General features: G+C 42.4%; 1 protein-coding gene across 4 annotated transcripts in view; it reads left to right on the top strand.

Moving 5' to 3' along the window:
- Positions 1–12,587, top strand: part of vps13b (vacuolar protein sorting 13 homolog B) — a 311,731-nt gene that overhangs the window by 288,010 nt on the left and 11,134 nt on the right. For all 4 annotated transcript variants that reach the window (XM_015029616.1, XM_015029614.1, XM_015029612.1 and 1 more), the window contains 10 exons: positions 708–915; positions 2,294–2,482; positions 2,972–3,118; positions 4,045–4,319; positions 5,419–5,546; positions 6,737–6,933; positions 7,797–7,915; positions 8,536–8,986; positions 10,342–10,488; positions 11,662–11,890. In XM_015029616.1, coding sequence (XP_014885102.1) covers positions 708–915; positions 2,294–2,482; positions 2,972–3,118; positions 4,045–4,319; positions 5,419–5,546; positions 6,737–6,933; positions 7,797–7,915; positions 8,536–8,986; positions 10,342–10,488; positions 11,662–11,890 — 2,090 coding nt within the window. The remainder of the gene's footprint in view (positions 1–707; positions 916–2,293; positions 2,483–2,971; positions 3,119–4,044; positions 4,320–5,418; positions 5,547–6,736; positions 6,934–7,796; positions 7,916–8,535; positions 8,987–10,341; positions 10,489–11,661; positions 11,891–12,587) is intronic.

Genomic DNA, 12,587 nt, shown 5'->3' with positions numbered 1-12,587 from the left:
TTGGCAGGTTGGTAGCTTGAGCCAATTCCAGGTGGTCTTGTGGGAGAAGGACTGGATCGTATTTAATGGCTTTGAACTTAAGAGGAATTCTGTGGAAAATGTTTGTTTGGCTCTCCGCTAACATTCAGCAATATTTAGGACTCAGGAGACCGCGATTACTTTGAAATGGCTGCTGTGTCTGTGAATTGGTGGAAAAATGATTGTGTGTTTCTGTCTGTCTGGCTTTGTGTCTCTGTCCCAACATGTTGGTGTATGATCCCAGATGCTTTGTCAACTCTTCTCTGAATCTGTTCGGGTCGCATAGCTTGTCGACAGGCCATTTCTCTCTTCATATTTGTTTAGTCTTTGTGACTGCTGTCAGCTCACTGATGGTCTGTCAGTGTTAGAGTTGCCTTTATCAAATACATTTTAATTATGCTAGCTAAAGCTCATGACTTTTGTGCATAATAAAGGTTGAGTGCCACAGTGATTTAGGTTTATGCGTCAGTCGGTTTATTCCAGGGATCTCGACGGAAAACAAACTCTGTCATGGACGTTTGTTTTACATGTTGCTGTAATTTTCTGAAGGTAAATTAATGGTAAAATTGAATGATTTTTCTAATATTCTAATCATATTCTTGTTCTTTCAAAGGGTCTTTGTCTTATTGTATTATTTATGCTCAAGTTGTACCAGGGAGATTGATCTTAAAGCTCTTCTGCTCTAACAGGTCTGCGCTGGAGCCTCTTGCCCAGTGGGACAGTCCGATGCAGGTGAAGCTGTCACAGTGGAAACCTGGACTGAACACACTGCTGGTAGAACTGCTCCCCTGGGCTCTTATGGTCAATGACTCTCAGTGGGACCTGTGGCTTTTTGAGGGAGAAACCATCGTACTGCAGATACCAGCCGGCAAAGTCATTGTACCCCCAAATTTCAAGGTAGGAATTATTCAGAAATTGTTGAAAAGTGATGACAAAAAATGGGGTCTAAAGTTGGTTCTGATGAGGCTGGAGTGTTTTGTGTTCGACTCAGAGAATCCCTGATGGGAGACCAAAGAAAGGTGATCTGACCAGATTGGTTACCATGACTATATTTGGTCTTTTATATATCATTAGCCATTGGGAGAAGCAGAAGCAACTCCAAAATGTGACACTTCACAATTATGTACTATATTTTGTTGATCTGTTCAAATTCCAACACATTGGAGTTTAAGTGGTTCAAGGTGTGCGGATAATTTCATGAGGCATTACATATGAGAAAGGAGTTGATGAAAAAGCTTCATGTAAATAAGACTCGCATTCGTCATTAAACCTGTACATTAACTTTTCAGCAAAGCGATTATAATTACAGTCTTTAGAACGCTGAATATTTTCTGAGGTCCTTTCATTTTTCTTCACTTCAGGACCTGGATGTCTTTTTATGACATCACAGCAATCATTATGAATCCAGCTCTTTTCTCATTTCAGTCATGACTAATAAGTACAAATCCTGAGATCATCTAGCAGAGCTGCATTACAACAATATTCCCTGCCTACGTCTTCAACTACAGCCAAGCTCTGTCACAGTGTACTGCAGTCATGTCTTCTCTCTGGCTGCTAAGACCAGTAGAAGAAAGCTGCAAATGGTTTTCCCCTGTGGAACATAACAAACACACACACGCGCGCGCACACGCACACACACACACACACACACACACAAATTTCACTAACTCAGAGCTGAGCCGTGAGGCAGCGTATCAAAGAGCAGACGCTAATAGGGTTCAGCACAAAGGAACAAAATAAGAAGTTGTAAGTACGTAAAAGGCTGTGAAATAGAAACAAATAAAGCATTGTTTCCATAGCACCATGATATTTAGGAAGGCCCAACAAACCAAGAGAAGAGTCTTAACTGTAGGTCACATGCCAGATTGGTTAAACAGGAGAAGGTTTGTGATTTGATCCGTTTGTTTGATGATGCATCTCAGCCAGATGAACAATCATTGTGTAATTTAGCCATCTTTTTGGCACCTTCATTATGTCATCCCAGCACAGCAACCAATAATGTAGGAGGATGTAGCTGCCATATCTTTTAGAAATGCCATTCACTGACACAAAGTTTGTTTTTCAGGACTTAAGCTGCAGCTGACTTTACCGTGCGACTGTTTCCAAAATGCAATCAAATGCCAGTTTTTTTGTTTTTTGGGGGGTTTTTTTAGAAAATGTGGTCTCCTCTGACAGACAGTGATTTGATCCTTTTTCTCCTAGTCTTCCCCACATCATCCTCCAAGTGCTCTGTTCTGTCACTGAATCCTTTTTTTTTTTTTACCCCGCCGTCTAGGAAGCTTTTCAGATCGGCATCTACTGGGCCCAAACCAACACAGTGCACAAGTCCATGGCACTGAAGCTGGTTCACGATCTGACCTCTCCTCGATGGAAGGAGGGGACAAGCTCTGTGGTGGTCACCCTGGATGAGGAGGGATACGTTGAAGTTGACATCTCTCTGGGAGCCTTTCCTGGGAAACAGAAGGTGAGAGAGAGAGAGAGACTCTCCTCATGGATCCTCCTGGCATATTTATGCTAGCATGTTTTTTTAAAGAGTAAGTCTGTTCCTGTATGTTAATATTTTTAAGATTGTTTTGTAGTGTACTCATTCAACTGTATTCCCTTCTTTTTGTAAAACCAGAGATGGAAAAGAAAGGAGAAAAGACAGGAAGGAAGGTTGGGAAAAGGTTTAAAGGGAAAGGAGGGCATAGGGGTGGAGGAGAGATAAGTCAACACCCAGGAGTCTGCCCCTACACCTGCAGAAAGAGGGAAAAAAATGAAATACAACCAGAGAAATATAGCAACAAACATATGAATATATAATAACAACAATTGAAATGTCTTCTTCCACATTTTACAGGTTTCTCCTGCTGTTTTAGATGGCAAGAATATATATTTTTGAGACTATGCCTTACGTAACGAAAAGTCATACAGGTAGAGTAATTAGTGTACTTGTGTGTTCTTTCCCGTGCAGGTGTGTCAGTTCTGTGTGTCCTCTGTAGTCAGACACGGAATCCAGATCCTGCAGGTAGAGGATAGAACCATCCTGGTCAACAACACTCCTTACAGCATCCACTACAGGCCTCTGCTGACCAACCACGCCTTAGGAGGAGGCGAACAGGTAGCGCACACTGCACCGCTCTTTGTTTTCCCACTGATTCATTCATCTCAAGAATACACAAGTGTGACAGATGATGAAGTTTGAATTCTGCAACACCTGCTTGGATCTCCTGCTGAACTTCACACATGCAGCGCATTCGTCTTGCAGCACGCTTGTCTACCCCAGCACCAATCCTCAAAACCCCTACCACACGCACACACACACACACACACACACACGCATACATATATGCACAGCCGCACTGTGTTGCAAGCCGTTTTCCATCAGATCATGTTCCCCCAGTCCTCCTCCCTCCACCGCTCTCCCCATGTGGCAATGGCACTTCATAGGGACATTAGACAAACACCCAGAATTGGATGCAGGTTTCCCCGCTTGCTTTCATCTGCTGCCTGTCCCCAAAGAGAGCAACAATGCTGTGATGTCATTTAACAGTCCTTCAGATCTCCTTTTAGAATAATGGTGAAGCTTGCCAGTTTGCCCCTAATTGACTGAAAGAAAAAACTTAAAAAAGAAAAAGAGAGAGAGAATTTAAAAAAAAATCTAAAGATTTGGCAAAAACACAGACCACAAACAAGGCCAGGAATGCCTTTCTAGTTGCTCTCTTCATCATGCTCACTGCCTGATCTCTGAAGTCTGCACTGCTCACCGCTCGCTAGCTGCTAAACCAACACAGCAGGATTTCTCTGCTACCAATTTAGCACCAAGCTTAGAGGGAAAGGGAATAAAGTAAAATAACATTGTGGTTTTACAAAGTATCGTCGGTTGTAATCACTTCCGCATTGTATGCCTTGGGACTTTCTTTTCTGCTTTTATTCTGGCTCATCTGGTTTTTGGTGCCACTTTTAGTTCTTTTTATCTCCTTCATGCCAAAACAATGTCCTCCCCACCTCCAGTCGTTTTAATTTTCCCTCCTGTCCCCTGACCAGGTCTGTGAGGTACCAGAGAGCACCATGTTCACCATCCCTCCCTCAGACGGGTCGTCTCTGGCCAAGCCGTGGTCCGTGCCGTGCTGGGACCTCCTTCAGCCCAGTGTCCAGGGGTCGGTGGAGTTCCCTTTGCCTCTCAGACACATGCTGTTCAGCCTGGTCTCAAAGCCTGACGCCACAGCGTGGAGCGTCCCTGCTCCAGTGAGACCAGACCTCCCCAGGCAGAGTCTGTCCATACCTGTGGATCAGGACTGTGGGCGTGGCCTGTGCAGCAGGTGGGTGTGACAATCCGTTTAAAGTGGAGATGCACCAATCCGTTAATATCTGCATCAGTCCTGATATTGGAAAAAAAAATTGTAGATTGGGTGACAATTACAGTGTATCCGATCTATAAGGGCAGAACTGTTTGATGTCATGCCTTATTATTTATTTTATATTATATTTAGAATTTTCTTATTGGACTTTCTGAACCATTTGAAAAAAGGATTGTTGAAGCTTATTTTACATGTTTGACCAACGTAGTCAGACTATTGTTTTGTCGGTTTTGGTTTCTTTATTATTTGTTTTACATTGACTGTTGAACATCTAACTGTGCTGACTGAACAAATTAAAGTTGCGTTGTTTTTATACATGTCTCACCAGACATGTATAAGCTGTAGGTGTATTTAAGTGTGCTGTACTGGTGCAGACTTATTAAATGCTTTTGTCCATGTTTCAAAAAACTAATATTTTAAGTCAATTCAGCTGTTTTTCTGAACCGGATCGTTTAAAGCAGAGCAAACCAACCCTGGCTGCCTCTGGACTCCAGCTAGCTACACTTTGTTAAACACTGGAGGTGAAGCAGGAAGAGAGATACTCTCAGCGTTTCCACTTCTACGCTCTCCAAGGTTGTCTTATGTAATTGATCTGAAGCTCTTCTTTGTTTTTTGTTTTTTCTCTACTTCTTTTCCTTGTCCTCTATCATTTTCAGTTCTTGTGTTCAGATTAGATGGCAGCTTGGACAGCTCTCAGCAGTGACATGCGCACCACAGCGGACATACATTGTCTGTTTTTCTGCTGTTCTGGTTTTGATTCTGGCTCCTCTCATTTAGTGTGTTGGCTCACAATCACATGTAATCAGCACAGATATATAGCGTAAACCAAAATAAAACCCCGGCCGCAGAGCCCTGCGGAGCAAAGATGTGTCACCTCTTGGCTTTAGCTGCGGTTCTGCCTGTAGGTTTATCTCCCATCCACAGACGGACGCGGAAACGGTCCAACCTTTTTTGATTTGTTGATGGGTGTGTGAGCTCTTATCTCAGTGCGGTTACAGGACATTATGAACAGTTTGCGGACAGCTATTTACATGTTTGTTTGTTGGTTCTTGTTTTGCAGAGCCGTAGTGCTGACATATCAGGAACATCTTGGAGTGACATACATCACCTTAAACGAGGACCCCTGTCCACGCATGCTAATTGAAAACAGGTGTCCTGTCCCACTGCTGCTTAAAGAGAACGTCAAAGGTAAACAGCATCCTAAATCCCTGGATATCATGACTTCTCTTATGTTTTGTTGCATCTTCTTCAGATTGTACATGATAGACCAGCTTTTGTACATTAGCTCAGAACTCACCTAATTAATGAGCAGAGTGTAATTTAATCTCAGTATAAATCCAGATGTTCAGTGAAGGCCTCATGAAAACCAAGGAACAAATCAGACAGGTCAGGGAGAATGGTTTATGGAGGCTTAAATCAGGTTTAGTTCTAAAACAATATCTCAAGCTCTGGAAGTTTCTCAGAGCTTTGTTTGAAGAGGAAAAGTGTATGTCACAGTTGCAAATTTACCAAGACACAGAGGCCTAGATAAACCTTCAGGACAGACGGAGAGTGATCAAAGATGTGCAGCTCAGGTCAGAGAATCTGTTGACAGAATAGGTATTAGCTGTTAAGCTCTCCACTAAGCCTGTCACATTAAGCAATTAATCAATTAATCGCATGATAAATTAAAACAAGCTTGATAATTTCCTTTTCCACGATTGTTTAGTATTTTTCTTGTTTCTCTTTCTACCTGAGACTAGAGGACAGAAGTCTTCAGCGGCTACTTTTTTGTTTATTGAGACTTTAGTATCGATTGTTTTTGATGTTCTGGTTGTTTATTTTGGATATTTAAAGTGTCTTCCAGTTCCAGTGTTAAACATTTGTTAGAAATTAAAATTTATTGGTCTTTGGGAGGATGTACTTTCATTATTGTGCTGCAATCAAAATGGTCTCAAAATAATATTTTTGATTATCACAATAATTTCTGGAACATTTTAGTGTGATAGCGCTTTATAGAGGGGTGACAAAAAAGAAGCAATTGCTGGATAAATAATGTCATAAAAACTATTTGTAGTTTGCCACAATGCACTGAGGGAAGACGATAAACATGAAGATGTTCTGATTAGATGAGACACAGACAGAACTTTTTGTCCTTTATGTAAAATGCATGTATTGAACAAACAGTCCTATTAGTATAACTTGGTGGTGGCAGCACTATGCTTTGGGGAAGCTGAAGTTTTTCATTAACAGACAGGAAAAGACATCCCCAAAGGCTTCCAGCTCTCCAGTTGTTCATCAGGATTTTATTTCATCATTCTCGTCTCCTTTGATCTGAACAGAAAGCATTCTCTCCACTGACATTTTTCTAACATTGCGGCTTGTTTCCTCCGTCACAGAGACACCGAGGAGCGAGGTGTTCTGCCGCCCGCTGCCTGCTGACTCTTCCTTCCACCATGAGCTCTATCACCACTTTTCCAGCTTCCCAGAGTGCAGACAGAGAGAGCTGCTGCCCACCCTGCAGCTGAAGACCATGTCAGAAAAAAGCGCCACCGACTGGACAGACCCCATCGACATCAACTGTCCCGGCACTCAGGTAAGAAATGTGCTTTCCTGTCTGATGCAAAGTGAAGACGTTATGCATCTGCCTGCCTCTAGACAAAAAAAAAAAAACTTATCCAATTTTCTTTTATACCTTTTAACAAACATTTGAACATTTGCTTGACCTTACCTTCTCACCTGGAATTGATGGATTTCCAAAAACATGAAATCCCCGCTGCTCCTTCCAGCTGAACACACTCTCCACAGCTAGATGGCGCCAGAGATCTCTCTCCTCTTCTGGCAAAGTTGATGTTTTGAATTAGCTGACTAATAACCAGACTTACAATGACAGTAAAAACTCTCCAGGTAAATGTTAGCTCTTTTTTTTTTTCTTTTTTTTTTTTTTTAGCAACATTGAGCTTTGTGTTAAGAGAACAAGTTTGGCATGTCCGAGAAAAGCAGGTTTTTATGTGTCAGAAAGTAATGTTTAGATGGTTAGGTTTGGTTCTGTCTGTTTGTGGATGTGTGTGTGTTAGTCCTCTGGTGAGTGTAGATGTTTGGCATTAATAAGTTGTTAAGGAGGAGTGTTTGGTGTTGTGTCTAGGCAGCTGTGTGCTGGGGTTGACACAAGGGCTGCATAGCTCTGGTTACTGTGAAATCTGAATCTGACCCGAGTGGTGGAGGTGGGAGATGAAAGGTCAGACTTGTTATGACTGCTCGGAGAAGCGCCGAGCGCCGATGGTCTTCCTTTGGTCGTGAGTTTCTGATGACTCGTAACCTGGGATGGTGAAGGTTAGAGGGAGGCAGAGAGTTTAACATTTCATCCTGGGAGTTTATTCAAGGCCAAAACGATTATATGCAAATATCAGCTCTTCTTTTTTTAAAGAAAGGTTTGTATTTTTCTTTTTTACTGATCAGGTGGTGTTCCTGCCAGGCTTTGGCTGTCTGTACGTACATGTGGCGTATGAGAGAGGCTCCTTGGTTCTGTCTCTGGCCCCAGAAGGCGGCGTGGAGGCCGTCATCAACCAGCACAGCAGGTACTGCTGTCTGCCTAGCAGTTTGCTTTCTTGTTTTTTTATTTTTGCTTTTATTTTAAAAAAAAGGAAGAAAAAAAAAGAAAAAGGTTTTGCATGTTATTCTGACTAACATTCAAATATCTACTCATGTACTTTTTATAAACCCGACAAAACTCACTTAATGATTATTGTGGATGTTTTTCTTATTTATTAGGGCAGATGTAAGGAAGCAGCCGTCGTTTTCCACCACAGGGGGGCAATAAAACCTCCATCTGCTGTCATGGCTGAAATTATTTGCGCAGCAGAGCATTTTATTACAGCTTTATTCCATTACATCAACACATGGGCTGCTGCGACATTTTGCCAAACCAGGATATAATCATAATGAGCTTTGTTAGGTAAAAGTAAACTAATGACATCAGACTCTGATCTTTGCTCATGTTCTGGTCAAAAATTGACAGGATCCAAGATGAGTGGGTTTGGTATCTTATTATGCAATCAATAAATCATCATTGACAGGCCATGCTGGGAAATGTTTGCTTTACATAAAAACATGATCTGTTTGCTGCTGTTCAGCATGGATGTTTTTTTCTTCCTGGTTTTTAGGCTGAACTCTTAACAGCTTCTGTTCTGTTTGTTAGATCCTCCAAACTGTCTGTGAGGATCCTCCTGAGTGAGGCCAGCATCGTGATAAGTGATGACATCACCAACCCCAGTGGCTCCATGGAGCTGCTGAGGCTCACGCTGACCAAGCTGCTGCTCAGCCTCGGTCCAGCACCTGCGTCTTTACCCCCCGAGCTGGCCGAAGACTCCGCCATGGCTTCCTGCTCCCTCTCCATTCTGATGGCTGACGCGTCTCTGATCGAGGTCTACTGCTATGGCCTGCAAGTCGACAACCAGCTGTACAACCAGACAAGTTTCCACTTCCCTGTCCTGCTGTGCCAAGATCAGAGAGGGCCGTCTGAACCTGGGGGTGCGTGGAGCATCGACGTCAATCCCAGCAATTCCCCCGAAGGGTTAGAGGAGTTCAAACGCTCCTGCTTCCTCCAGCTGAGGATGACATTGACTGGAGACCGGCGCACTGTGGAGGAGGTAAAACTCATTTTCATTTTCTTTCCCCCGTGTGCATTTCCTCCCTCAGCGTCCATGAGGTAGAAAGGCTGGTGGCAGCCGAGCGGCTAACCACTACTTGATATACAATGTATTAGATGCTGTCAATTTTTCTCACATTCTGTCTACAAATGTCAACATGTTTTATTTAGATTTTCGGCTTACCTCATGTGATGCACCAACATTAACTAGAGCATAATTGTGAAGTGAAAGAAAAATGATTTCCATATTGTTTCCATGAAGCCATAGAGGTCCACCTGAGTGAACACTTTGTAGAAAGACTGTCATGGAAAAGAAACATTCAGGTCTTTAGGGATCTGTACCCTGCTGCTGCAGTCATCAACAGAACGTTTTGTTCTAGGGGTGCACAGATAAATCGGCCCCTATTGTCTTAATTCTGGACAGTCAGTAATCGACCGATACGTAGAAGCTGATCTTATCCACTGATCTTATCTACCTCAGCAAACATCTGAAAACCAACCACTGTCCTCTTCTGCTGTGCAGTGACAGAGGTTTGACTGACAGACTGACCCACCAGGTCAGCTCTGCATGTTTGCAGTTAACAACAGTCACTACACTGTTACCAACTCAGCACCTTTCTTCCTATATTTCTATAACATTTCGGACAAAGAAATCATTATCGGCCGAAATCTGAATCGACAGGTAAGTCTTTTTAAAGATCAGTGATCGGACCCACAGTTTTGTTTTTTTTTTCCAAATTGGTAAAGATATTGGTGAACATCAGTTTTCAAGTTTTGACACATTTTTCCTTGGATTTAGTTGTGGATGAGGACTGGACTGTTCTCACGTACTGCTGCAACATGTTTAGCATTGACATGCTATTTCAATCTTGACTAGCTTTGCTGTTAGGCTAACTGCTATTAGCATAACTTGAACACAATAATCTTTTTCAGCGTCCAATCAGATCGTTTTCAGAAGCAAAAGTGAATCCCAGGTGGACGGAGCGAAGCGGCTTTGTCATCCATTGTTGCTGTTAGTGGGTGTCACGTTTGCGTCAGATTTACAGGCGGACCAGAAACACAGTGCAAAGGTTCCAGCTGGAACTTTTGTTTATAAAAAAAAAGAATGTTTAATTGTCTTAAAATCAATGTAAATAATTAATCAATATGAATGTGTTAATTGTACCAACCCGAGATAAAATGCCTTGAAGTTTGTGGTCGTAATGAGACTCTAAATACTTTTATTATTACTTTGTAATAAACCAAAATGCTGCGCTGTCTCAGTGAGTGACAGGCTGCTAAGATCCATCTAGATCTCTGTCTTTTCTTTTAAAGTAGCAGGTCTCAGAAAAATCTTGGTTTTGTTTTTCACCTCAGGTCCATTTCCAGCTCCAGCCTGCCAGAGTTTACATCGAGGACACTTTTGTTTACTACATTAAGACGCTGTTCGACACGTACATCCCCAGCAGGCCAGCGGAGCCCAAGAGGGCCAGAGAGCCTGGAGCTCTGATCCTCCCTGAGCAGGTGAGCAACTCCTGGATCATTTAACATTGTTCTGCTGCTAATCCTATTTGTCATGTCAAACAAAGAAAGGTTAGCCTCATTATGAAAACAGCCTGCCGATAAATAAAGTTCTTAACTCTTGTGTAAATGTTCTTCATGTGGCACCATGAAAACATCACTCTGGAAGAATAACTCAGGTTGAGCGAAACTCAGGCAAACAAACACATTTATAAAGGTGAAGGTAGTGAAGCTCATTACATCAGATACTTAGTGAGGCATTTTTGCCCTATCAGTCAACATTAAGGCAAAGAAAATGGGCAACAAAAATATGGAAGAGTCCTACATCAGGTGAATTTATTTGCAGGAAACCACAGAGAAATGGACCTTAAAGCCCAACGCTCTGATCCTAAAACATTCTGAATCAGGAGCTCTGAACTGCTTTAGAACTGCGTCTCATATGAGGCTGTAGAGGAACTTTGAGGGGAATTCTTTTTATTTGCTTTATCATTAATATCCCTTTGGCTCCTGATTTCTGGTGTTAATATTCATTTTTGTTTGTTCAGAAACAAGGCACAACATTGCAGTGTATCATCATGGTATTATTCATTTAGTTTGTTTGGCATAAATATTCTCAGTAGTCCAGCCGCACCAATCTGTCCCACTTCCACATTTTTTATCCGCACAATTTGTGGAACCAGCTGCAAATAAAATCTGCTCCAACTTTTCTGGGTTTTAGACCCGGAGCGTCCACACATAGCGGTCATGTGACACGATGCACCACGATGCTGCAGCTGGCAGGCTGTCATGCTGCTCAAAACTGGCATTGCTGAAGAATATTTATCATCTATTTCTTATTATTAATTCAATTCAGTTTGTTTATGCAGCACCAATCCACAACAAATGTCATCTTTAGGTATTCTACAAAAAATAATCTCAGTTCAATCATACATATATTCCAGTTGGCCCGAGTTATCAAACAGGTCATTATGCTTCATTAATTATTCAAAGAAGCTTAAAAGGTTTCTATAAGGAGACATTATTGACATTCTTCTTCTCAGTGTTATTGGTAATGATAATAAACTCACTGGACTGACAGGAGGCGTCATCTCAGTGGTTTTGAGAGCAGGAGTAACATGAAGCTGATCACATTAAACTGAGTCGTTTGTTTTCGTCTCTCCTCGGTTCTGGATGCAGGTGCTGCAGTCGGTGCAGGCGTTGGTTCACCCTGTGAGGCTGCAGAGGCTCTCCATCCAGCCGGTCCACCTGCTGGTCAGCATCCACGCCTCCCTGAAGCTCTACATCGCCTCAGACCACACTCCCCTGTCCTTCTCTGTGTTTGAAAGGGGGCCGGTGTTCACCACAGCCAGACAGCTGGTTCACGCTTTAGCCATGCACTACGCTGCTGGAGCGCTCTTCAGAGCCGGTAGGGGGTTTTATGATGCCACTTAATGTTACTCCTCAATTAATATCCTCCTTAGTATTACATGATGTAGATTAATCAAGCTGCCTATTTAGACCTAACAGCCTATGGAGCGTCGTCTAGTTCACAGCAGTGTGTTATGGATACAATATGGAGAGCAGTGAATGATAGTGAAAGGTGAAAACAGAAGTTGAAAATGTTTTATCTTTCTTGTGTTGCGTTGCTAACCTGCATGTCGAGCTGCACGTTTCACACGAACTACACCGGTCCCTCAGCTGGACGAGGACACGAGACTGTGGCCTCATTGCACAAGTTCTATAGGAAATGAATGGAGAGGGACATTTCTAAATGAATGTCCTGCCTGAATACAAAAAAATTTAAAAACTGAGGATATTCAGGGATGTTTGGTTTGAGAAAATAAAACTTTTTTTTTTTAAATGTGCGTACAGTAGCGGTTTCTGATATGGGCAGTTGCTCAGGGTGGTATCAGAAAGCGGTAGGGCACTCAGAGATTAGATAATAAAACCTATATTAACTGTCAGTTGTTCCCTGAACAAGTTTGCTACTACTTGTATGCATGTGTAGGGGAGGAAGTCTCCCTTAGTTGCACACTGGATATTACATGACCTGCTTCCTGCTCCAAAACAATCAGATAATTGGTTGAATTTTAATTAGTTGGAATGCAGCAGATCTCCATTCC

The sequence above is a fragment of the Poecilia latipinna genome, unplaced genomic scaffold (assembly GCF_001443285.1).
Source record: "Poecilia latipinna isolate Pla-1442-1.1 unplaced genomic scaffold, P_latipinna-1.0 Scaffold158, whole genome shotgun sequence".
NCBI lineage: Eukaryota > Metazoa > Chordata > Actinopteri > Cyprinodontiformes > Poeciliidae > Poecilia > Poecilia latipinna.
This window is presented reverse-complemented; position numbering and strand designations above follow the sequence as displayed.